A 27,553-nucleotide genomic window follows, 5' to 3' on the forward strand; every position below is an offset into this window, starting at 1 on the left:
AAAGTTGAAAAATGGTGCGCCACCCTTTACTTGAACACCACTTCTATTTGACCTCCACTATTTGACATTTTTGATCTTCATAAACCCATAATAACAAGTGATTAGTAGAAAAGTGTCTACAAAATCGTATTAGTAACTACTCGGTTACATTAATAGCAATTTATTCTTTCGTTGTTTCGGTTAATATCAAAATCCTTTTCTAAATCCAAATCCTTATTATTTTTTTGTTAAAACTTTAATGCAACACCATAGAAATAGTTTATAATTGTACCGGGTTGATAGTCGTTGATAGTTGTTTATTGCAGTCTTAATATTTCGATGAATGCGAAAAACGTTTTAGCAATCATGATGGAATTTTGAGACCAAATCTTGTCCTAAGCACATGCGGCTAAAGATTTATCATTATTTCCAGGAAAAGTATTTCAAATAGCAACGCGAAAAAGTTTTTCTTGTCTAAAAAATTGTTTGGACGCTAATATTGACTAGTTCAGCAGTACAGCAAAGGAGTTGAGGTCAGCAAACACGTTGGAATGTATTGCATAGCCAGAAGAAGAAAAAGTACAAAAGCACCAATCAGAACGCAACTGGCTGAGCAAACAATGCAAATATTTTTGTTTCAAAAAGGTTAATTTTTGTTTTTACATGTATTATGAATATGGTTCATTTATGTCACTTGTTGATAAATATATATTTGTAGCATTTGATAGATTATTATTATATAACTCATAAATTTGCAGATTTATAGCATATTATATGATAGCATCATTGTGGTTATCCAAACTCGGTGCACAATGGATCGATGTTCATAACTCCTTTTCTATTGCACATGAAAAGCCAGTTTTGGCTGCAAACTTTGGCGAGCATATCAATGAGTGCAATGAGCTTTTATTTTACATCATTAAATATAAATGTAAAATAAAATGTCTTCAAGTTTAGAATGAAATAAAAAATTGAAAGCTCCAACGATTTGCAATGCATGCTATAATATCATCAAAGGCTAATTGCAAGCAATAAATATCAACTGGTAAAGATATTTCTCAGCTTCCCGATGCATATTTATTTAGAGATATATGACAAGTTGGATGTGAGTTACAGCAGATTCCTTGCATCCAAAAAGATTACTGTTGCACCACCCGAAGGAGTGTGCAAAGTATAGGCGACATTCTCTTCATCCGTGGAAGGATTAAATCTTTTCTCAATATTCTGACCAACAAGTTGAAAAATACAATGCCACCCTTTATTTGAACGCCACCTCTAATAAAATGCCACTACTATAAGGCGAACATTGAAAAATAGAGCGTTATGGCGTTCAAATCAGGTTTTACAGCAGCTTTACTGCATGTATACTGTATCCTATGCAGTAGTAAAAGAACGTAATGTAATTATACTGCATGGCTGTAAAATACTTGCTACTGCACTGCTAATGCAGAGCTCTACATTTATATCCAGGCAAAAATTTACTGCGACTGCAATGCATTTTACATCTGGGCATCAGTAAGTACTTAAAAATACGCGGCTTTTATTTTTTCGTGATGGTGTTACCAGGTAACTTTTGGTATTTACTATGTCAGTCAAATAGTTTTGAAAGCAACACGTGGATGATAACTTCAAGTTTCCGATTAAACGAAATTACGGAAAACGATTAAACGAATGCTCATAGTGTACCCATTTCGTGACAGACATCCTGAATCCTTCTAGGGTAGGATATGAGAGTCTAAAGGCTTCCTATATCTTCAAGGTAACAGTTTATACTGATATATGTACATGTACTTGTTTTTTAAAACCAGTTCATTTGCTGACACGACGTGTGAGCATACATCTTTCATACTGTGTGTTGCTGAGTCAGTTTGTTCTATTACCTTTTGCGTGCCATAATTACATTAACTTATATCAGTGGTTTTTCTTAACTATGTTCAAATTGCATTTTTCACAATGAGTACCAACAATGAGATCATCTAATCAACAGCAGATAGGTTTGAAAGAGCTGCGGGTAAATTTTAAATAACTGCAGGTAAGTTTGAAAGAACTAGGGGTAAGTTTGAAAGGACTGCAGGTAGGTTTGAAAGAACTACTGGTAGGTTTAAAAGGAGTGCAGGTAGGTTTGATAGACGTACAAGTTGGTTTGAAATAATTGTCTCATAGTATATATTTTTAACAGATCTATGTATAAATAGTTGGTTATTCTGTGTTTATGTTCAAAAGTAATTTTACAACTTAAAAGTTGACTTGCAAAAAAATTCGCATTACAGTTATTTGATATCAAAAGATTCGCCATGTTTTACTCTGTTGTATTGTAGGTGCAAACTATGTGGGAATGTGATTACAAGCTCTTAAAAGCTAAAAAACGAACAGTTAATTGCAGCCACACGAGACCGCCGTAGTTTGGATTCTCTTTCCAAAACGGCTCAAATGGGACGTAGTTGTGGGAGATGGTTTCTGTTTACACTTTTATGCAACCTTATTCATCGAAATATTTTCACAAATATACTTCACGCATTCAATAAAACCATGTCTATTGTTCTTACACGTCTGTTTTATCTGTCACTGTAATGCTGTCACTTTTAGCACTGATATCTTATAACTTACCATAAAAATTCATTTAATTTTTCAACCTTACCTCGAAGGAGTACATATCATTGTCTGATAATCAAGACGAGCCTGTTGGTCACCTGTGATAATTGAAAAGTGCTGCATAAATTATTCGCGAAGTATTGGGTCACATGATCAGATTACGACTTGACGATTAGATCAAGCCGAAACAAAACTGTAAAGTAGCGAGCATCTATATTTGATACGGGGTCTTCGGTAAAACCCGAAGTGTTTGTCATAAACTAGAGCTACGATAAGCCTAATATTGAGCTTTTTATTGGCCTTTCAATTCATGTGAGAACATCACGTGACAAGACTATAACCAAACTGTAATGACTGCGTCAGATAAATAAACAGATTCCAATCTACAGCGGCTTTCCGTTTTTGAGCTTTATAGAGCTTGTAATCACATTTCCACATATTTGGCACCTACAACACAACAGAGTAAGATATGGTGAATCTTTTGATACCAAATAACTGTAATGTGAATTTTGTTGCAAGTCAACCTTTAACGTTAATAAGATAAAGTAAAGTTCAAGGCTAGAAAAGAACTCTGCATTTATAATAGTAAGTGGAGTAATTGTTTAGACTAGAACTTATCTAGAAAGTCGAATTTTTCTTCACTACGAATCTGTTTTGCGGTGTCCCTCGTCAAGTGTCATTGTTGAAAATGAATTTGATTCCAATTTTTCTTTTCAGCCGTTATGCACATGTGTTTGTGCGAGTGTGTGTTAAAAAGGAAAAATGATGCAAGTATAACATGTTTGATCTATGGAATGAGTTTAACCGTTTTATAAAAAAAAATCATTAAATACAGAGAAAAAGTATGAAAAGAAAACTTTAAAAACAAAATAATAAAGTTCATATTAATCTTTTCAAATCATTAACTGTAGAGGAGATAGTACAATCAAATGAGCTGGTATTTGAAATTTCTAGCTTATGTCTTATATAACTTGTAGCAGAGCCGACTGACTCTGTAATGAAGTTAGGGCATTGCTAGTGATGAATCCTGTAACCAAAGATACACGTAAAGATTTTGTAGATAGATAGCTTAACATCAACAGCTGCTGAGGCAAAAGATGAACTAGGAATCTCCGGAGTCAATAAGTGAGATGTCAAACCTACTTTACAATATGGTCGTAATAATTCCTCCTTATATCCCGGCAGTTTAACTAGCTTTTAACAGGGCTCTGACACCAATCAACAACTTTTTTGCAGACGCATAGCTAATTACATATGATTAAGTCGACACCTTTTTATATCCCGTAGTGATCGTGTACTTTAGAATTAAAGTAGGTACTCACGCATTATTGAACCTTTTTACACATGTAGGCTAAACTTATGTAGGCTAGGCTTAATTTTGATTTACCAATTTTTGTCTGAGAGATGAGCGAACTTATCTCAAAAACTGCATATCAGCATCTGTTGTCATGGCTACGCTAGTGCTAAAAGGTGAGATTATTTTGTATTGACATTATTTATGTTATGAGAATGCAATGGTGTGGGCCTGCAATATGAACTGGGTGCACCCTCTCGAAACTGACCGCTTCAAAAGATTATCTCATTCAAAGGCTTATATCTCTTGACATGGTTAGTCTACAAAGACAAAAATGACCTCAAATTGTAGCTGATGTTTTAGCCTTTTATTGGTCTTAGTTTCATTTGATCGACATTTTTGACCCAATCACATCTTTAATGATATGTTACCATGCGTTACAAAAGTTCCCCTGACCTCTTGTTGTAAAAGTTCATTTTCGCGAAATTCTGTAGTAGTCATAACTAATTAGATTGGCAAGAAAGGTGCAATCTATTCATTGGAAAGTGTCTGAATGGATTGTAAAAAACTTCTCCAGTAAATCAACAATTTGACTGTTCAAACGTCGATACATTAACTCGTGAACAAAAATATAGCCTGGGTATGACATAGCGTCAGTAAAATTTATTAATAATTGTAAATCAATGTTCAAAGAAAATTGCCCTTAAAATAAGCTATCTATTTGTTAGTCACCAAAAGTCTGGCAAAAAAATGACAGTAAAATTAATTATAGATGATAAAACGGAAAAAGCAAGGAAACAAAATTCTGCAGTTCGGTTATTATTTTGGCCTTCATCAACATACAGAGACAAACTCATAAAACTCGTTAGAAGGGTTGATCTTGTAAAATGTCGACTAACACTTAATAAATATTGTAAGTTTACATCTTAGCCAAGTGGAACTTTATGTATGTTAACTTACTTCTGGTTCTGCCCAGTGGCATGTCGTCAATGGTAAGAATTTTTGCAGACCTAAGCTTTAGTTTTTTATAATTCAACCAAATAGCATTAGTTAATTTTTTTTATAAAGAACGGTGTTCTCAATGAGAGGTTTTAGGATTGTTGCAGGGTTCTGTGTGTGGTGTGTTGACTGAGGCAGCAGGTGTGTTGACTGAGGCAGCAGGACTCCACATTCTTCAGCATATAGCCGAAGCGTAACTTTTGCATAGATCATAACAGATGCATAGATTTGCAATTTACACAAAAAGCTTATATGAACAAAGTAAATAATTTTAATTCGCTTTGCCAGAAAATAACATCAAAAATGATCCCTTCTAGAATTAACCAAATAATCAACAATTCTTAGTAAGGTCAAACAGCCAACCTTACTCTAATGAAAAGGTCAATTGATGGTCTCACAGACTTTCTAAAGCAGTTACTTATTTTAGCCATCTCATTTTAGCGCCAACTTAGTGACACATTCTGCTTTCAAATTGTGAATAATATTAGCATGTTTTATTTGCTGTGTTCACAACATGAGAATTATTGTATAAAAAATTTTTGGTGGTTTTTAATAAAGACAATCATGTCTCTAAAATATAATCAAGCTGGAAAAATCAAAAGAAAAAAATCAGAAATTTGAATACATCTACCATTTAATATTTCATACACCAAATCATTTTCGTGCCTCCAGTTGGTAGTTGGTAAAAGTTAATTGATTCAATAAGGCAAAACGTTTTCATAAAAAGAGTGCTGTGATGGTACAGCGACTAACACAGCTTTTGCGTACAACTTGGTCAAAATCTGAAGTGAGTCATTCTTCGACATAACGACTCAGCTATGTGTCTCAACATACAATTGAAATGGTATTAATAATATTAATAGTACAAACACTATTAACAAGCCATCAAAAAATTACCTTGCTTCATTTTTTTTATATATTTTATAGCATCATCAATATTACATGAATCTTAAAACAAACAGATTTGAAACAAAAAACTATATTATTTGCTTCTCCCAGAAGTAAAGCTCTGAGGTGCAGGTACATGGTTGTCAGAATTAGTTTTACATATGTGGCTACTGTGACTGCTCTGTATCGAGTCCTAGATCCCCAGACTATAGCTTAGCCAGCATGTTACTTGACAAACTTCTGTTCAAGAAATTTTTAAAAAGTTGAATTAAAGTTTTTTAAAAATACTGTGTGATCTTTGTGGCATATCGACATCAATATCTTTCATTTGTAGTTTATATAAACAGCTGTTTACAGCCGTCTGACAGAGAAGGCCTCTTGGAAGCGGTGACAGAGCTTTGACAATTAGAGAATAGTCTTGAATAATGAAGATGGCACCGCTATGCTTGGTTAAACATAAAAGATCAACCGGTGCTTCATAATTGTGCTGGTTACATTCCTCAAACTCTTTCACCCCAACCCTTTTTGTACCACTCCCTTTTTCCACATCTCTCATCTCTCCTACAGCCTTTATTCTAAAATTGTTATTTGTAATGTTTTGCTCTTTTAAAAAATATTTTTTCAAAACAATAAAAATTTGGTCCACAGATTAGCATAGCTCATTTACCTTTGTGTAAACACCTTTTTTAGCAGCCGTAAACATATCTTGAAAACATAATACAGTTAATAATAATATAGTTAAATTAATTTACTTCTTATATTTTATTCAGAACTGAAATAAACCACAAACAGAAGCTGTGAAAAGTTCTTGTGTGACAGTTATTTAATTTTATAAACCAGTTTAAAATTAAAACAAAATAGAAATACCCTGAATTTACATTGGAATGATAACAACTGACATGACAGCATACAACTAATTGAGGGATTATAGAAATGCTAGAGAAATACTATAACAGAGTAGAGAAATTGCCAAACTTCATAGTAATATTATAAAAAAATACACAAATACACTCTTTGTGTATATAAATAGAAAGCGAGTACAAATATCAATTGAGCATTATTCGAAGTCAGCATGCATTGACCTTATTCGTCATCTACACTATGGAAAAAACAAAAATATGTTTTTCAGTTTCAAGGATTTCCGATGCGACATTTCAAAATTAGTTTGAAACTAGTTCTAGATATATGAATGGACTATGGCTCATAAAGATCCACCATTCAAGTTAGCTTACATCAAACAGGATATACCTGCGTGTCAGCCATTTACAAAATCTCTATGTACAAAACTATTAATTAAAAGTTATATGTTAATATAGAACGTGTAAAATAATAAAAATATTCTTATTGTCTAGTAGTGACTTGGCTTGTAATGTCAAGGTGAGTTCCGAGTCTCTTGGTCTGAAGAGGGAGGGTGGGTGAAGAAGGAGCAGAGCACACTTGAGAGGAGGCGGAGGCTTGAGAGGAGGAGGAGTTTAGCACCTCTTCTTCTGTAGGCCTCAAATTTCGTATTTTTTGAGGTTGTTGTGTTTTAGAGAGTAGCTCCTGAGAAGGCTTGCATTCAGACTTTTCCCAGAGTGGGGGTAGTCGACTCCGTTCCTCCTCATTCAATGGCACGAATACCTGCCCAATTACCTCTTCTGGAAGAGGTGTTAGGTTGAAGACTTCCTTCGTCCATCCCATCTACGAAGAGAATGATAACTGTGGCGTATAGCGCAAAGACATCAGAGACTTGAGTCAATCTGATAGACCTAGTACAACCGGCTGATAGCAAACAACTGTTCACAACACAAATTTGATCGATCGAAAGTTTACACATTATAAAGTCGGTAAAAAGGAATTAACATCGCGCGTGAAGATCGAAAAAAATTGAGTTGATGAATTTGTCAGGGTACAAGTGTAACGAGGAACTTGTTGAGGAAATGATGAACTAATGATTTGAAATATAATAATCTATATAATAATAATTAATATATATAAAAAATTACTAGTATCACTGCAAAGCAATAAGAGGAGTTTTAGATTACAAAAGATTTTTTACAAATGGTTGAACAAAGAGTATGAGAGCAAAACACCAGAGCTGAAACTCTGCAATCCTCGCTACCAATCTCAAAATGATTCGCAACATCATTACGGTAATTACTTTAGTGTTCACCTGTGCATGGAATGAAACATTATAGAGCTGATCTTGTATCTTGTAAAGACTCATGAAACAACAGACAAATATGCATTTTAGTAAAATCAATTTTTAAAATATCAATCTGATTCCATTCATGGGCAGTGGCTGAATGAGTAATAAAGGACAAATTCCACCTCCAAATAGAGCCAGAAGCAAATGTATTGAGTAGGCCTTCTGCTCTCTACTATTACCTTATCATTGACGAAATATTTGACGTAGTTTTCATTTGTTGCGCTTGTCCATTGAGGAAACTTAGCGTTGGACCAGTCATCATAGCGGACAATAAGGGACTCCATGAGCTCAGTCTGGTCTACATACTCCCCGTAGCTGTGGTACTCTATGTGCGGGTGCATGAACGATCCGCAGCGGTTTGAAGAAAAGTCTGGAGCGTGCACGTTGTCGACTGGTTTCGCCGTCTCTCCAAACCTAATGTACAAGAATGAGCTACAGAATCTTCAAGCAATCTCTAGTTACAGTTGAATAAAGATATAACCCTTGGTACAAATTCATAAAGTATTAGTAATTCTTGGTGCCACTAATCCAGCAGATTATCCTTTTATAACCTAAGATTATCACAGAGCAATTAAACTTTGCTAGGAGATGAAGATGCCTGAACCAGTTGTTAGTAGTTGTTACGAATTTTAATAACTTAGAATAACCTTTCACACGATCAATGGCATCGCTCAGGTTTCCATTTCACTAGTTATATGCAATAGTTTGTCTGCAGGTTATTTATAAAGTACCATAGTTAAAAATACCAACTAAGTTCTCATCTCTTTTTTTTAGTATAAATAAAAATTGGCCTTGACTGTTTAGTTTCAAGTAGATTGGCAGGTCTTTATTCTTCACCATTAGTTTAGTCTAGAACATATTTTTGTCTTAGAATTGAACTCTGAGCAATGGCTCTTGAGAAAGTGCTGCGTAAAAAAGCTTACTTGTCAAATCCGTAAGCGAGGTAGATGATGAAAACATGCTGCGCTGCTCTAAACTCCGGTATTTCCATCACATGCTTGACGGGCAGGTCTGTGAAATATCTTATGCAACTCTTGTCGTCTATCGTCATGACATCACATAGGAATCCGTTCATTTGATAAATAGAGTCAGCCACTGTCGACCTTTCTAAAAAGAAAAATGTTTTACATAATAATACGGGTATTTATGAGATTAGTAGGGTTTTATGCACAGGCAGTAGGTCAGGTGGGAAGCGCAACTCCCAAAGTTTCACAATGATTAGTTCATAAGGTGTTTAATTAAATGCAGTAATGATATGAGTGATTCAACTGATGACAGTTTTTACTTGTGAAAGTCTCATAAAATTGTTTTTGCTGGAGCTGGAATATGTCTACTGTGACAGATCATACAGTTACTATTCCGCCACTTAGAAGAAATCACTATAGACAGTGTTGGCGTTGTAATGGCAGATAATTCTGACATCTGACTGAGCGATGAGATATTTATTAGGTCAATGGAGTAGAACCCACTTCCTAGACCCGACTGGCATCTTATTTGCCTAATTAGTGCAGACAGCAGGCTTGACTGCTTAGCTAACATTCCAAACTCGATAATCATGGAAGTCTTTCAACCACCCACGGTTGGTTTTAATTTTTTTGCTAAGTTGTACTGTTGCATCTAAAAATAAGCATTTTAACACCACTCTGACTGGCATCATGAATAGCTGACTTCTTATCTAACTTTTATAGCAGTTTGTATACATTTAACATATATGACCTCTAGACTTATTTACCACAGCGTCATACCATAGGGATGACCTACCAATGACCTTGTCAGCGATAGCCTGCAAGTTTTTGCAGCCCATCACGAAGTGAGGAAATGGCTTGTTGAAGAATCTTTGCTCGAGCAAGTTGAACAGAGTACGAATGTTGTAGCGGAAACCATGGATGAATCCTGAAGCCGATTGTTTGTCGATAGATGCCATCGTCGTGCCGATATAGAACAAGTTTTCGGTGTCCGTTTCCCAGCAGTTGCTCAACTTGGGGTATCTACCATCTCTAACCGTTTCTATAAATAAAATAAACTACAATCAGGTATCCATAAAACAGCCGCACGCAGTCAACTGTCTGCAAAACCGAGATATAAATTGCTATAGTAATTGATAAAGCAGTGAGCTGGGAAAGATTAGAGGAATAATTACAGAATGAGAGAAAGTTATACAAGTTGGAGCTCATTCAAAAAGCGGTGCTCAGTTGGGGCCTAGAAGATAAAAGGAAGTCTCGGAGACACCAAGACCCATGAAGACCATCGCCAGCTTAACGTGGTGCTTAGCATTGTAGTAACGTCTCGTAGAGCTAGATAAAAACACTTATCTCAAAGTATTAAAACCTAGATTAAAGGGCCTACAAAAACATTCCAGTCTGACTGATGAGATCATCGTGGGCTGGCGGAGAGGTATGTGGCAGCTGCCAGCATGTGCCTCGATAAGACATGCTACATCTGACATGGCAAAGCTGAGCCTTCTGATAGGGTGAGCTCATAGAGAAGGAAGGGTTTTATAAAGCCAATTTATGTTGTTAGATTGTGTTAGCTTTTGGTGGTCTTTGATAGATGTAAAAAACAGACAGAGGTCATGTTTTCTAGATCCTTATATAACAGATTGTCAACTCTCATCTGTAGTTGCAAACTGGCTAGCTGTTCAGCAAAAAGTAGCTAACCATTTTAAAATGATGCCGATCTCTGCCTGAAGAAACAAAATGTAATTTCTATCTCAAAGCTTGAGACAAAAGCACTAAGGCCATAACGTCATAGAGTCAACCTTGCAGAGTGCACGCACCTATTTTGATTGTGTCGTCAAACATTTCGGGCCTGACGTATTTCCATCCCATGCAGGTGATCACTTGGTCATATTCCATGTCAAAAAGCAGCCAGCCCGGGACATCCCAGTGGGTATTTAGGTCTTTGAAAGTGACAACAAACTTTCCTTGTTCATTTTTGACAATCTTATGCACTTTACTGCCGATTGTGGAATGCAGCGACTTGAGGTGGTACATCTCTATAATATTGTTGTTGACAGCTCTCAAATCTCCTGAAATAGAATAACAATGGAAATTTCTGAAGGCCTTATGAATGTCAACCTGCTCAAAACCATTTTGAGGTAACCACCCCGATGATTAAACAAAAAAAAAGAAATTTACATAAGAAAACTGTGACAATAATAGGCAAGTGCCGCCTATGGAAACTACCTTTACCTAGAATAGCATAACGTTTAGTTTGACACATGTCAACAAGTGCAAATGTAGAGCAACCTCAAAGCTGTTTTGGGTGACTTACCAACTGCATGAGTATTCCAAGCAAATTGAATTCTTTTGTTAAAGGCTACATGCACTATAGCCGCTGTGTCAGAGAGATAATTGGCTGTCTCAAAAGCTGAGTTGCCTCCTCCTACTACCAATACCATCTTGTTCTTATACTGTTCCTTGTTCATATCGTATTGGCCGTATGTGCTTGCCAACTCCAGGCCTAAATAGATAAATTTGATGGAGAATAGTTTATTAGCGTAAGGACACGATTGTTCATAGTTTTAGACACTGCTGACAGTATATACACTCGGTACTCCTGTAAATAACTTTATCTTTATTAGTAAACTGTATAACCTCCTGGAACTAGTCATATAGTTTAACTATGGTTTGGTTTAATTTAAGTGTGACCTGCTGACAGGTGTCAGATATTGCCTCACAAAGACAAATATTGAGCCAAATGAGAAAGAGGAGCATCAATTTTATTCATCATGTAAGTTGGCGACCCTGTTTATAGACCTGATTCTGGTTATGATATAACTTTCAGCTTCAAAAGGAAGGCTAGAGTTTAGCGCTCTGGCCGGCAATATTGTGAATGAAGTTTATATGACTAAACAGTTCGTACCAGAGATTGATCTAATGGCCACTGGCCAGAAATGGTTAAAAAAACGACATAGGCCTATTGATCAAATATGCCAGTTTTTTAGTTCAACACATCATATAGGATATGACATTGGATGGGGGTATAAATTTTGCAATACTGAACAATACTTCAAACAATTTTGACAAAATGTCATTGAAGCCAAATTTAAGCACAAACCAATTTTTGAAGACGTGACAAAAAACTTCAGCTGACCCGTGGTCGAAGTACATGTAGCTCCCCCCAACCGAGGCCTATTTTTAGGAACAGGCTCAGGGTATAGCTTAGCCTCGTTGAACCGCTCACTTCCTTTCATCTGATGAAATTTTCAAAAACATTTGGCGATTGGCTCTATTATCTGATAATAATTTTAATGGCTACAGAAAATGACTAAACCATGAAAATATACATTAATTGCGGTTTCATCAATAGTTAAATTGCAAAGACTTGCATATCAAAAAATGCCATTTGGAGCATAAATTCGATCTCTTTAGATTGTGTTGAAACACGGATGAAATCATAATCACCTAAAATGACAGTCATCGATTCTTCTTTTTATGTTTCTGTCAAGAACGATACTAAAAAAAGGAATTTTTATTGACTGATCGTATCAGATAGAGAATTATACAATCTTCATGAGACAGGGACATAAACTAATTTGTTGCTGGTTGATGAAGCAGAAACTATTTCAACCATCCAGGGTAACAAGATAACTATTTATTTTTCAGTTGTGAGATTAAAAATAAAATCATTTTTGTCGCACAGTTTGATAAAAAACAAAGTTGAGAGTTTTCGAGTATCCTTATCTAAATCTCGCAATTTTGTTTTGTTATTTTAATCGATGAAAATGGATTATATTTATAATATGTTGAGTTGCTTACCTTCAATCGATTCTGGGACATTCTCTTCCATAGCTCCTGTAGCCATGAGAACGCATCGAGCAGAACAGTTGGTCTCGACTCCACCATCTGTTCTCGCTGTGAGAAGGAAACATTCTGCGGGTTTGCTGACTTTTGTGACCTTTGTGTTGTAGCAGATGTTGAGCTGAAACTTTTCTGCAAAATCATTAAGATACTGTGCAAGGTCGCCTGAATTCGGGTAGAGCTCGTCGGAATAGCTTGTGAATTTCATCTCTCCATCATCAGAGAGCAAGGAGTTCCAGTCATGTCTCAAGTTGAATTCGGCTTCTTCAAAGAAGTTGTATTTCTTATTTAAAGAAAGAAGTCGCTTGTTTCTAGGAAGTTTTTCAAAGAATGTTGCTGCTCTAGGTTGAGCTTCATAAACCACATAGCGCCGTCCTTCCTTTTGCAAGAAGTAGGCCATCTGTAGCCCGGCGGGTCCTGCTCCCACAATCACATACTCGTATGGCTCATTCATTGCAAGACCTGCAAGCTCTGCAAAAACAAAATGGTGCACTCAGAAGGTCTGCTACAAAGCTAATATGGCAATTCGCCAATGCATGCCCGAACCCACAAAAATAACAATTTTTAGCAAAAATCACTTTTTATTCCTATCATGATTTGTGCACCTAAACCATTGTTTTAAAACACCAAACAATACTGCAATACATTAAACATTTAATTAAAAACTTAATTATGAAATAGTAGTTCCAAATTTTGTGCTAAAAACAACCAAAAGAATCATTGCATCTATTCTGTATTTCAACCGATAGTTCTATGCTTATTAAACACACAAGAGATGATGGGTTCACATACCTGTGTCTAGTTGAGGCGCCATATTGCAGCAGGTACTTGTCTAGGCAATAGTTGATTCTCAGGTTTAGTCTGATCTAGCTTATTCACTAAGTGACAAGTCAGTAGACAGACGTTGCAGGTTCTTCTCTGGCTAATGCAAAGCTCTCCATAGTGTTGCAGTATTTATGTAAAATCTGCCAACCAATCAGAATGAAGAACACTTTTTATGCCCATTCATTAGTTATTCAGGAATTTGTGAGACTAATGTTGATAAATTGTCTGAAACAAGTAAGACAAGATGAAACCAGTACAGAGCGACAGATTATCACAAAGAAACATAACTTAACACAAATAAAGAATTCCAAATAAAATTATGTTCAAGTAGGATTATATGTTAAACAGATAACAGGTGCTATGAAAGTTGTTAACCCCATTCAGAGGACACTTGGAAACATTAATGGTCATCACTGACAACCATACAAATGCCGGTATTTGTTGCACATCCATTAATAATCTTAAATTCCATCCATCTTGGTTCGAATTAGTAAAACAGAATGCAGAAAAATGTATGCCACGCCCTGGTCAGACCAGACAGCTTTTAGAAGTATAAGTAAGGGTTTTGCTTAAATTCCTTATGCATAGGGATTAAGCAAATAACAGTAACAATAACAGTAACAATAACAGTAACAATAATAGTAACAATAACAGTAACAATAACAGTAATAATAACAGTGAAAATAACAATCAAAACTTTTATATTAGGATTATTACTGTAATAATTCAGTTTTTTAATATTTAACATTGTAAATAGTTGTATATTATGCATTAGTTTTAATGGCATGTGCACTAACAAAGTATTTGTCATTAAGCTTTTTGGGTTATGAAAATAATTAAATGAAAATAGTATATTCTCTTATAAAGATTTATTTTAGCATACGGTTGTTTGACATCCAACCGTCTGAGATATGACCATTTTGACATATGGCTGTTTGACATATAACCGTTTGAGATATGACTGTTGTGACACAAGAAGCAAATGTCGGAACAAATAACGTCGCATGTAGTAGTTTGGCGGTATATCACATCGGCTTTTTAGTAGCGGATAATCTACGTTGAAAATTTCTCTGAAAAAGATATAGGCTAGATATTTCCGATGGTCAAATCTGAACTCAAGATCTTCTACAATAACTTTTTTTGTAAACCGAAATACTTTACGTGTGAATTATTTTGGTTGCACTTCAGATATTAACAGTTCATATGAACTTCTCATACCTAAATACAGACTATATAAGAACATCTATAATAGTTGTAGCTATTTATGCACTCATGTGAAACATTAGTTGTAAATAACAAGCTCTGCTATACAGAATGACATGGTGATCTTTTATTTTTCAGACGTGTTATTGTCATAATCTAAAGGGATAGGCTTGTTTAAGCCTTCTGCGGTGCACCCAGCAGATGCAGATGTAGTTCTTTCTAAGAACAACATCATATGTGAGAAGTTCATATGATTCCTCATAAACTGGGTCAAGGTTTCAGGGCAGTGGTTTGTGTAAGAGTTTGATCTATCTAGCAGCTGTCATTAACCTTTAGGGCATCAGCCATTATTTTTAACCTTCTCCAGACTGATTAAAATTACCTTTGATCTCCTCCAAGTCTTTTACTGCCCATAATCCAATGGATTACATGTACTAAATCACCAGAGCTTAAAAATGTAGAAAAAAGCTTAAAAATGAGCTTAAAAATGTAGAGCTTAAAAAATGTAGAATGGTTTTCATGGGTCGACTTAGTCCGTCTGCAATGGTTAAAATACAAATGTTTAGGTGAGCTCCAGGTAGATTTAAGGTGCGATTTTGACAAATATTGACAAGTTGTAAACTGTAATTTGCTACCGCGAATAATCCAAATGTCATATGATTCACATGTGTCATTCACTGCATCATTTACTGTCGTAGCATGAGTTTCTTAGAATTAGCGATTCAAATAAACGATTCTTGTGAATGCATGTTTTCTTCTAAATTAGCTTTTACCCAGGTGGTTTTATTCACAGAAATAAAATATTCGAAAGTTATAAAAACTTATAAAAAATATTATTTAAGGTTTTCGCATCAAAAAGGCTAAATATTTAAGTTAAATGGAAAAATAGTACTTCTTCAAAAATAGGCCATCTGATTATATATGTTGCTATTGCCATTGCTATTGTTGCTATTATATATGTTGCTAAGTGTACATTGTACTGGCATAATGTTATGTGAACACATTGTTATTTAAAACTGATTAAATGGAACTAAAGCCATACATTTATAGAATTTAGGCTTAAAGATGTGATTGCGGCAAATTTGAGTTAATTTTAAAAGAAAGTCTGTTTTTTGTCTATCAGTTGATGTTGTTTGTTGTCTTAGGCTTGTTGTCAAGATATTTGAAAACTAAAATCGAAAAAAATGATCGCAGTAAAAACGCTCAGGCCAAAAAAACATGCCCAGACTTGCCCAAAATGATGTAACGCGTGATTCAACCTATCTCTATCTCTCGTAATCACATCAGCTAATGCGATAAAAGTCCAGTCCTACGCGGTTCTATTGGCATATATTTTATTTTGTAAGTCCTCATGTTGGCTAGAATAAAATTTTAAATCCAGCTACAGATACATTATTATAAATGTTTAAAATGCCTCAAAGAAGGGAAATTGAAAACTTGTCATATTAACTTCCTCTAAATGCTGTGTAAAAATCTGAGTACCGACTACCAATTTTACCGGTCTACGGTAATTAGGTCGTCGAGTTAGCTTATTTCATCACTGCCTTTGTATCAGCTAAGTTCTCAGTTGCTACACACACACCAGAAACTAGCTACTAAATAAAATAGGCACGCCGCCATCTTTGGAAATAATATGTTCGAATATATGGCGAAACCAACTGCATCTCACAAAGTCATGTATAGTCTACGTTATCTAGTCATTATTAGTATCAATTTGTAGAAAATTTTACTGGTCCATTCGATTAGTTAATTAAAGCACAAAACAAATGGTTTTATGAGTTGACCGAAATAGTGAACGCAAAACAGCGTCAAGTTTGTTAAAATCCATTAACCCACTGATTCTGGTAAAGGATTAATAAAACCATTCTTGCACCTGGTTGGCGGTTTGTGTACTCAGCTGGTTTCACTTAGTAGGACGTAGAGCATACATTTTTTTGAACTTAATATTTGGTTCGTTAAAATTGAGTCGAGCTATTCAAAAGTACCTGTCAATACAGCTCTGATTACACTTCATAAATCCATCTATCAGAGAAGATTTTAGCACAGATGATAACAGGGCTATAATGTATTCAATATGTTCTGCAAATCATGTTTTGCATTATCTTCAACAATATTATCCCATGACCAAACACAAGCAAAGTGATTGTTTGGGAAATTTATGATAAATGCATAAGTGTACACAACTCCCAAAAGATTATCCGTTAACGGCCAAGACCAAACCCTTGTACCGAAATCTTTTCAACAAATTTAACCATTTTTGTATAGAGTTGTTTAAAGGTTGACTTGCAACAAAATTCACATTACGGTTATTTAGTATCAAAAGATTCATCATGTCTTACTCTGTTGTATTGTACGTGCCAAATATGTGGAAATGTGATTACAAGCTCTTAAAAGCTCAAAAACGAAAAGCCGCCGTAGATTGGAATCTCTTTATTCCAATGACGTAACCACGAAATTTGGTTATCGTCTTGTCACCTATGTTCTCACGTGAATTGAAAGGCCAATAAAAAGCTCAATATAAAACTTATCGTAGCACTAGTTTATGACAAACACTTCGGGTTTTACCGAAGACCCCGTATCAAATATAGATGCTCGCTACTTTACAATTTTGTTTCGGCATTATTCAATCGTCAAGTTGTAATCTGAACATGTGACCAAATACATTGCAAATAATTTTTGCAGCACTTTTCGATTATCCCAGGTGACCAACAGGCTCATCATGATTATCAAACAATGATATGTACTCCTTCGAGCTAAGGTTAAAAAGTTTAACGATTTTTTACGGTAAGTTATAAGATATCAGTGCTAAAAGTGACAGCATTACAATGACGATAAAATAGACGCGTAAGAACAATAGACATAGTTTTATTGAATGCGTGAAGTATATTTGTGAAAATATTTCGACGAATAAGGTTGCAAGAAAGTGTAAACAGAAACCATCTCTCACAACTACATCACATTTGAGCCGTTTTGGAAAGGGAATCCAAACTACGGCGGTCTCGTGTGGCTGCAATTTTCTGTTCGTTTTTGAGCTTTTAAGAGCTTGTAATCACCTTTCCACATATTTTGCACATACAACACAACAGAGTAAGACATGGTGAATCATTTCATATCAAATAATGGTAATGTGAATTTTGTTGCAAGTCAACCTTTAAGTATAATAATGATACAAAACACATATAAACCTATTTAAATGTTACCAAGTCTTTGAAAGGTTACCGCAATATCTTAAAACTAACCCATCTGATCCGATTATTCATAAATAGACAGATTAATTCGGCCTAAAATCGAAATATAAACTTGGCAAGCCTATTTTAATCAAAGTTAAGACCACTATTGAGTTTTTAAGCATCTTTAAAGATGTGGTTGCGTCAAATTTGAGTTGATTTTTAAAAAAGTATTTTCTTTGTCTATCAGTTGATATGTTGTTTGTTGTGTTAGGCGATCTCATTGTCAAGATATTTGAAGATTAAAATCGAAAAAATTCGATCGTGGTAAAAACGATCAGGCCAACAAAACATGCCCAGACTTGCCCAAAATGATGTAACGCGTGATACAACCTGTCTCTATCTCTCGTATTCACATCGGCTATTGCGATAAAAGTCTAGTCCTACGCGGCTCTATTGGCATATATTTTATCTTGTATTTGCTCCTGTGGGCTAGAGTAAAGTTTTAAATCCAGTTACAGATACATTATTACCAATGTCTTAAAGGCCTCAAACAAGAAAAATTAAAAGCTTGTCATATTAGTTTCTTCTAAATGCTGTGTAAACATCTTAGTACCGACTACAAATTCTACCGGCCTACGGTAATTCTGTCAAGCAAACTATATAGAATAAGGTCTTTGTATCGGCACAGTTCTGTCGCTACCCACACTAACGATTTACAGCCTTCCAAAAGTCCCGCCCACATTATGCTCGTCGCCTATCCTAGGGTTGGGGCTGTATATCATTGTCCACACAGAAAACTAGTTTCTTACTACCGTAAATAAAATAAGCAAACTGCGTCTTTGAAAAAAATATGTTGTGAAACCAACACATTCCTAAAAGTCATACACATTGTATAGTCGACTGTCAACGTTATCGAGTCATTATTGGTATTAATGTGTAGAAAAAAATTCACTGGTCACATTTGATTAATTGATTCAAGTACTAGACAAATGGTTGAGCTATGCAAAATTGCCTGTCCATGCAGCTCTGATTGCACTTCATAAATCCATCTTTCAAAAAAGATTTCAGCACAGGTGTCAACCAGGCTATGATATATTCAATGTTCTGCAAATCATGTTTTGCATTATCTTCAACAATATTATTTTATTATATAATTTTTACGAGAAATAATTTTCATTTTAGAATAAAGCTTTTATTAAAAATATCCATCAAGTCGTGGCCACTCACATAGTTTCAGCTGATACAATAAGACAAATTCATCTACTGCAGCAAACTCAAACAAAACATCACGGTTTCTCCAGCACAAATTCAAGTCTCTCTTTCCCATTTATGGCAGTTTCCAAACTGACAAAGCTGCTTCGGCACGTGGGACCACATAAACATCTTGTAATCAGTAAAACAAATGCAATAAATATATGTCATTCATAGATATGTCATTCTAACGCGTATCTACTGAAAGCTTTCAAATTGGAAGTTAGATAGATTGCGACTGTAATTTTAAAAATGAATAAATGTTTAACAAAAGCATAAGTATACCAAGTCAACGTTTCGAAGCTTTGGTTCTGGAAGTTAAAGATGTGCATTGATCAATCGATTTTCTTCACTTTCTACAAGTGATAAGTGAACATTTAAAGTCAAATCATAAATCTAATTTACTAGATAAAACTGCCACAGAAAATTTGAAGCAAATAATTATAGCTCGGTGAAATGATAAAAAATTATAAAACAATGATTGGTGATAGCAAAAAGTTATAATTTTATTAATTAGTACATGTATTAATGAGTACTAAAAATATTACCTTTGGTATATTCATCAATCTAAACCATTGCATTGCTAGATGCTTTGGATTAAAAAGAAGCCGTCAAGAACTCACTGTACATACGTATCTCGCACACGCAGGAAATTACATTATAACATCAAACAGGGAAATATAATCTGAATGTAAACAGTATATCTATAGGAGACTCAAAGTAAAAGATAAATTTACCTCTATTCTCCTATCCTCCTCCGTAGCACTTTAATCACCTGATGCCCAGAAAACTCGGAGTCACGTTCGCAGTAACTTTGCAGCAATTTTTACAGTTCTGTAGTTCGTCAATAAAATGTGTCGATCGAGTAATTCGTTAAAGTAACGATGTTAATTAATTTAGCAAATATCGATGTCCATGCGATTTAATAATAGAGTAAAATCCCTAAATTTGAGATCACAGACAACGCGTTTTACAAGTGATAACATTTATTACGACCTATATAAAAATTTTGTGCTGATGATTGGCTAATGAAGCGACCTTATATTTATTGCTTGTGGACTCTTTTCAGATGTATCACTAGTTACATCACGAATGAAGCACCCGCTGGAATGTGAGCTTTTTAAAAGATGGCCTCATTCAAACGCATATATCTATGGACAGGATTGATCTACAAAGACAAAAATGACATCAAATTGTAGCTGATGTTTTAGCCTTTTATTGGTTTTAATTTCATTAAATTGACCTTTTTGACGCAACCACATCTTTAATGCAATATCGTCAGGTAAGCATGGATGAGTCTCGTTTATCCCAATTTTATCTTTTTTCAGAGACTGAATGTAAGTAGGGAAATTCATCAAGCATTTCGCTAGCCAATTGGTTCTACTGAAAACCTAATCAACTGCAACTTAAATACTATTTATATTAAAAGAGTTTTTAAGATGGTACATGAGTGACAGGTCTTGTACAATCTAAAAATACTGATTACAAAATAATTCTGTAAAATTTAACAACTAAGCAGAGTGTGCTGAAAGGCTCAAATTTAACTATAGTAAATGGCTATGGTTCACACTACAGCAATACCAAAAATTGATGCAATAAAACAAAAACAAACACAATTTATTTCATTTATTATACCAATTTGTAATCTTTTACTACATAATTTTTGTAATCGTTTGTTTAGGTTTTGTACTTTGGACTTTTTGTGCTGTTTTTTTAAACACGGCACAAAGTAACGAGCAAAATAAATTTTGGTTCATTTCCTCGCTAGCCCAATTTAGTTGAAATAGATCAATGACTGCATAGTTGATTTTCAATGCTTCGCCTCAAGTGTGCGTTGATAACTTTTTTGGCCATCCCAAGAGCATGCACTAAAAGCAAAAACACTAGTAAAAGCTCACTATCTCACTCTTGTGTTATTGAGTTTTTAGCTTTAATGTTTCAAGGCTATGATAACGACATGCTTGTCGTATCACCACGGTGTTTGGTAAATGCTAAGAACTATTTTTTATTTGTCTAGAGAGCATCCTCTAGTGAGTGAGTCTAATTCGTTGAAAGCAGCAGTTTAAGGATAAACATACCTAAACAATTACTTATTGTATACTCCTTAACGATAGAAATTTTGAGTCTTTTGTCATATGTACCTCTCTGAAGTGTCTACAGAATATGGAAGCACTCTTAATCGTTGTTTGAGCAGACTGCAGGCGCAGCCAGTACTCATTATTTATCAGATAATATCAAAGGACAAGTTGATTGATAAAAATGATAGTTATGTCGTCAGACAATCTTGGAAAACAAAAAATGAATTTCGAGCTTTTGTTAAAGTTATTTATACAAGATTGTTGAATATTATCTCGTCAATGATTATACCAACTATTTATGGATTCTTTGGCTGCTTGATCATCATGCAGGCTGAAGAGAACAAGGAGCGATTTAGCCATCACAAAGTCCAATGGTAGAAGTTCATTTAACTACTAGGTCATCTTTGTGGGTCAACTGTACACTTCCTGCATACTTCTTGCTTCCTACCATTACTTCTACAAAGGTAAAGAAAGTGCACACACCATTCTAGCTATATCTATCTTAAAAATATGTCTATTTCTATATTGGAAATATAGATATATTTTCAAAATAGGGATATCTATATTTTTATTGAATTATTATCTATTGGCCAGCTTGGTGTTATGCGTAATGTCAAGCTGGCCAATAGTACTTTTTCAAGCGCTGCATAAGTGTGTGCATAAGTATCTGCCCTATTATTTCACAGAATGGGAAGGGTGGTGTAGTGTATTGGGTTAGCTCGTGGGTCTGCAGACGTGGAGGTTCCGAGTTTTAATCCATTTTGCTTCGTTTTCGAATCTGGATTTTTTCTTCCTAAAGCTTTATCTCTATAACTGGACAGAGGAATGACAGATGACTGACAGACAAACACTGAGAATAATATACATGTATATAGATATGTTGTGTTTGCCATTGAGTTGTGCTACTGCTGCTTGCTACTGCCCACCACTGCACCTGCCATTCTTTCTTTGGCCATCAACACACATTTATTATTCCCATTTGCTATTAAAAAAATTGAAGACTTTATATCGAGATTTGCAGAGTGAGACAGAGAAAGTGAAACGTCGATTGTTTCGACTAAACATTCGTCTGCAAATCAAATCAGTTGAATTTGTTCTTGACTGATTTCTTGGCACATTTATAGCCAGTCGACAATAAAAAAATTTTAAATTGGTCAGCCGGTTGAGATTTTGGCTAAATATTTTTGATTATTGACCAGTGCACACTCAGCATTACAGAATCCAATGAGGAAACTGAATTAAACCATATTTGTTCGTCGTGTAAGTATTTCTACTTACACAAACTTTGCTATAGTCTATTCCACAAACTGTCCAAAGTCTTTTCCACAAACTTTTCCATATTCTCCACCACTGATTTAGGACCAGAGGCTAACGTGACAACCGAAAAGGTTTATTAGACAGATAATTGATTCTATCAATGTCTATCCATTTTGTGAGAATGGTTACAAAACAGATAACTTCATTTTAATCCAGAGTAACTTTTTATTTGAAATAACTAATTACTCGCGAATCAATGTCAAGGTTGAACTATTGTCATTGCACATGTAGTTATATTGCTGTTTGTTACCTAAAAAAACTTTTTAAGTTATGCATGATTATTGCATCACTTTTTGTTCATAGATTCATTTTATCCTTGTCTAAAATTCATCACAAGAATGTACATTCTACTATCAATATGTTTATGTATATGTACGTGTACATGTATGTCTGCGTGTGTTGATCATTATGAGCAATATTGAAGTGCATTTGCAATATTTTCACAGTCAGCAAAGATTATTACAACTAATTGTTATATTTTTAACAAGTTAAATTAAATAGTACAAAAAATATACAAAATTTACCATTTTCACCTCTCTTAAAAACGCTATATTTCAATTTGTCACTATATTTGTTTATATGACGCAATGCATATGCTCATTAAAAATTCATAGTCAGCCTTTTTGAAGATGCCATTGAAAAAGGGTAAAACCAGAGAGACAAATCCAAATCTAGTTTTCACGAACCAAAACATGACATTAATACTGTATGAAGTGAGAAGTTTTTGACTATAGACTTTCATTGAAGGTACTTGTAATTTATATCATAATTTGCAATGGGATCACAATTCTATTCTGATATCTGTAGAAAAATTGAAACCTATGCACAATCTCACACAAATGTATTTATTAAAGGGGCCAATTCGCCAACCTAAAACCTGAGAGCCTAGCGCAATCCATCTCAATGTGTAATCCCTACACAAGATCTCTCAAGCGTAGAAATGGTCACTGCCAGATGGCCAATGACTGGCGTAGCTTCACCTTTTACACGCTTGTGCCAGGTTCTGCATCACTCAGTACCAAACATCTTGAGATAATACCTGACCAGACAAGAAGAGATGTCAAAAAATAGGATTTTTTTTTGTTATGAGGAAACATAGTAATCTTAGATAATATCTTGTTTTAGAAGTACGTCAATAATCTAAGAGCACGTGCCATTAAATAGCAGGTTCTTTTTTCACATGACATTAAATAGCAGGTTCCCTTCCCACATGCTATTAAATAGCAGGTTCTTTTTACGTCGTGGGAGGGATTTCGAGGAATAGCATATCAGTATCTTTGTTATTCAGCACACCAACTGCCAAATTTGAATTTCAAGAGAAATTTTTTGTTTATGTCGTATGGCGAAAAAAGGCTTTACGGAGGGGATGAAAAAACATCACGTTCTACATCGTAAGGCGACAAACCCGTAAACCAGGTATGTTGTAATTAGGGGTGCACTGTATATGCTATTCACTATAATATAAAATCAAATGTAAAAGAAAAATAAACAACATTGAAACTACAATTTGATATGATAGGCCAATAGCCAGGAACAGCAGTATTATAAAAACACATTAATATCTATTTGCCATTAGATGTATCAACATTTAAATTACTAGCTAGTACAACAACTGGGAAAACGACACAGACAAGTCTATACACCTTTCAACTCTTTTTAGGAGATGAAAGCAAAGTAAGGTATTCCAAAATCCATGAACGCCTCCCTCTAATTTAAGAGCTCAAATAGTGTTTATACGAACTTTTACGTATTAAAAAGGAGCAGATGATAGATGTTGCAAGATCAAGCAAAATGCAAAAAGAACAAACGGAGAGCATAGAAACAAAAATTGAACGAATGACTTCTTTCCTTGACGTAGGTCTACGCGGTCACGAATTACCTAATTGCTTAATACTTCGGCCTACCTTAAGGAGCATTTGTTCTTATATGCCCATTTTGGTTGACTTCTCGATGCACTAATCCAGGGCAGCTGGCAGGGCAGTTTGTTGTCGAGACAGAATCGAGATAAGGTGAGAAATACCTCTGAGGAATAAAAATTGTGAGAATGGGAGGACTTTACCAATAATACTAGGATGAGGTTGTAGAAGCTAAAATTAGTGGTTGAACTCAACTATGTGTTTGTGTGCGACTTCTGGTCTATAAACACACTAATCGGAGAAATATGCTAGGAGTAAAAAGTAGCTTTGCCGGAGGTTAGAGGTTCTGTTAAAGAGGATTAGACCGTAATTACTCCCTTTTCTTGTCAGTAATCACCCGCAATATCATCTACCCGACACTTGCCCTTCGACTGTCTAGCACGATCGAGCGTTAGTGTTTACAAAAACTGTTTAAATAATCTATAGTGATGAGAAAACCAGTTCTAGAGACAATCTAGCCACAAGAACTGCTGTAAGTATTTAATGATTTAATCAATTCTGCATTTGTATTCATTAGATATAAAAAGCATAAGACATTCTCCTGTTTAGCTGCTGTAATTGGCTGTGTTGTTAGAATATTGTTAAGTGAAAGTTTAACTGCACTCTTATAAAGCTTTCATTTTCGAAATAAGGAGCATGAGGTGCCACCTTCGAGCCACCTGTCCTCATGTGTCATTTCTTTGACTCGCAAGCCCTTTGTTTATAGGTTTCGTGATTGGTTACTTCAGTCACTCAATTGGCCATTCTCAGAGAGTAAAGATTGTGGCGCACCACATAAACAATACTCTGTGACTAATCTTGCCTTAGTTGCATTACACAGAGTTCTGTGAGATGTACAATACATTGAAGTGAAATCTTTAAACATTATTCACTAATAATTATGTTTGAAACACAAAATAAAGTTGATTATTTTGTGTGAATTCCACGGTTTAAAGATGAACTTACACAAAATATTACTAGGATTTATCAGAAAGTATCGATATTTTTCTATCATTTGTGGTTGTTTTTTATGTTAGAGGTTATCTGACTGCCAGGATGTTTCAAGAATAAAATCGAAAAAACTTGATCGCGACCAAAACGCTTAGAAGAAAAATACGTGTGAAATGATGTCCCTAGTTGCTACCGTTGCTATACGTTGCATTACGCGTTTTTATTCTGTCGGTTTCTTAGCGACTATAGACATCAAAATCGCACTTTTGCTTGGTCTGAGCTTTTGAACCGCGATCAAGTTTTGGTGATTTAATCTTAACCCTTTCGCAGGCAAGTTTTTTGGGCTATTTGAGACCCCCTGGTCAGATTAATTTTTCACATGTTGATTAAAAAAAAATTGATACACTTTTATTTATAATATTGTATACGTGTATTATGTTTTTATTATACAGGTAAATACCAATAAACATTTTTAAGTCAAATTCTTATATAAGCGTTTCTCTTGCTATAGTAATTTTGGAAGCATTTGCCCTTGCGGAGGCCTACATCACAGTCTTGACATCATGTGCTTATTATTGTTCCTCTATAGCTTTGCCTATAGCCTTTGCAGGACGCCATGACAGTAAAAGAAAGTTGTTGCACTCTGGGAAAATATTCAGAAAGCAGAAACAAAAACAGAAACAAAAACAGAAACAAGCTACAAACAAAATTCCCCAATTTTATTTAAATACGTTTTTATTTCGGATTTTTTGTTCGTTTAGCATTGCAAAAACAATTTTTTTTTTCAAAACGGTTAATTTTTTGGTTGCTAACATAGACCAATATATTGTAGTTTACTATTAGTAAAAAAAATTAAATAAAAAAGACAATAAGCTAACCAAAAATCAATTTATAAAAAGCGTTCGCGTGGCGACATACTAGTCGCTCTGCCCATTGGCGTCAGTATCGTAAAATGACAATAATTTCGCTATGCCTGCAAAAGGGTTAAAACACCCAAAACTTAGTTTTGGGTGTTTTAAGATTGGGTTTAGTCAAAACTTTTCTAAGATTTTTAACGTTGCTACAAAGCATGCACGGGTCACGCCAGCTAGCAGATTACTAATTAGCAATGTCTTACGAGGTGTGAGCCATTAATAAATTTTAAGCAAACCGCGTGAATGACATTTTTGGATGCTGTGGGGTGATACGCCGTAACTTATCCGCTATATAGCAATATAGTACTGTTATCATTTTTACTATTTTTAAAATATGAGAAATTCGATTTTTCGATCATTGTCGACGACCACATGAAACTGCCATACGGTTATCGACAAAACTGTCCTAGAAACTAAAGAGAAGCGATGCATGGCTCTTTGCTTTTTAACATGATGCAATCTACAGAAAGTACGCCTATTCGGGTGGCTAGCCGGAAATGGTGGTTAGCTCCAGGACTATTCCTTAACAAATATTCTATTACTTCACATGTCCAACAGCGTATAGCAGTATGGGTTGTCCCCAAATAGGTTATATAGCAATGGTAAATAGCTATACGGTTTCTGACTACTAGTACTTGACCTACGCAGCATAGTGCATACTAGAGCATCCAGAGCAACGGGAGGCGCAGCCAGGCAACATTTGCATTGATGGAAGAGATCTAATGTTTTTTTTAATTATATTTACATTTTTTTAAGCACAACTTATCAGAAAATATGCTTCAGCATGAAAAAAGCAGACAAAATTAGAAAAGAGTAAACCCCAATATAGAGGCCTGGCTTGAATAAGTCAATTGGCGTATCGAGTATGCTGATTACTAGTGGACTGATGAAAGAGTTTGATAAAATAGCAAGTCTATGACAAATATGTGTGTAATTTTTCGGTGTTACGCAAATAATCAAAATCATCAATCAGATTATTTATTGTAAGTTATGCACTGCACCTGCTGAATATCTATAAATGTCAAGTCTGATAGGGTGAAAGACGCGACAAAAATGTTTGGAATATAGGAACTAACAAATGGTCTTTTGTTGGTCCTCTAGCACTCAGATCACTCAGAGTGCTTTGGAGTCTCGTTATTATCGGAAATTTGTAAAAAGTAGAACAAAAAGCAGTTTAAAAACTTAAAGGTTGACTTGCAACAAAGTT

General features: G+C 34.9%; 1 protein-coding gene across 1 annotated transcript; it reads right to left on the reverse strand.

Annotated features, from left to right (window-relative positions):
- Nucleotides 1-6,518: 6,518 nt before the first annotated feature.
- Nucleotides 6,519-13,661, reverse strand: LOC137394884 (FAD-dependent oxidoreductase domain-containing protein 2-like). The gene is made up of 8 exons (XM_068081659.1): nucleotides 13,535-13,661; nucleotides 12,701-13,213; nucleotides 11,214-11,402; nucleotides 10,717-10,968; nucleotides 9,702-9,947; nucleotides 8,864-9,047; nucleotides 8,120-8,354; nucleotides 6,519-7,432 (listed from the first exon to the last, which is right to left on the reverse strand). Exons 1-8 carry the CDS (start codon nucleotides 13,554-13,556, stop codon nucleotides 7,094-7,096), a joined length of 1,980 nt encoding a protein of 659 aa, XP_067937760.1. The 5' UTR covers nucleotides 13,557-13,661; the 3' UTR covers nucleotides 6,519-7,093.
- Between the last annotated feature and the right edge of the window lie 13,892 nt (nucleotides 13,662-27,553).

The sequence above is a fragment of the Watersipora subatra genome, chromosome 4 (genome assembly GCF_963576615.1).
Source record: "Watersipora subatra chromosome 4, tzWatSuba1.1, whole genome shotgun sequence".
In the NCBI taxonomy this organism is placed as follows: Eukaryota; Metazoa; Bryozoa; class Gymnolaemata; order Cheilostomatida; family Watersiporidae; genus Watersipora; species Watersipora subatra.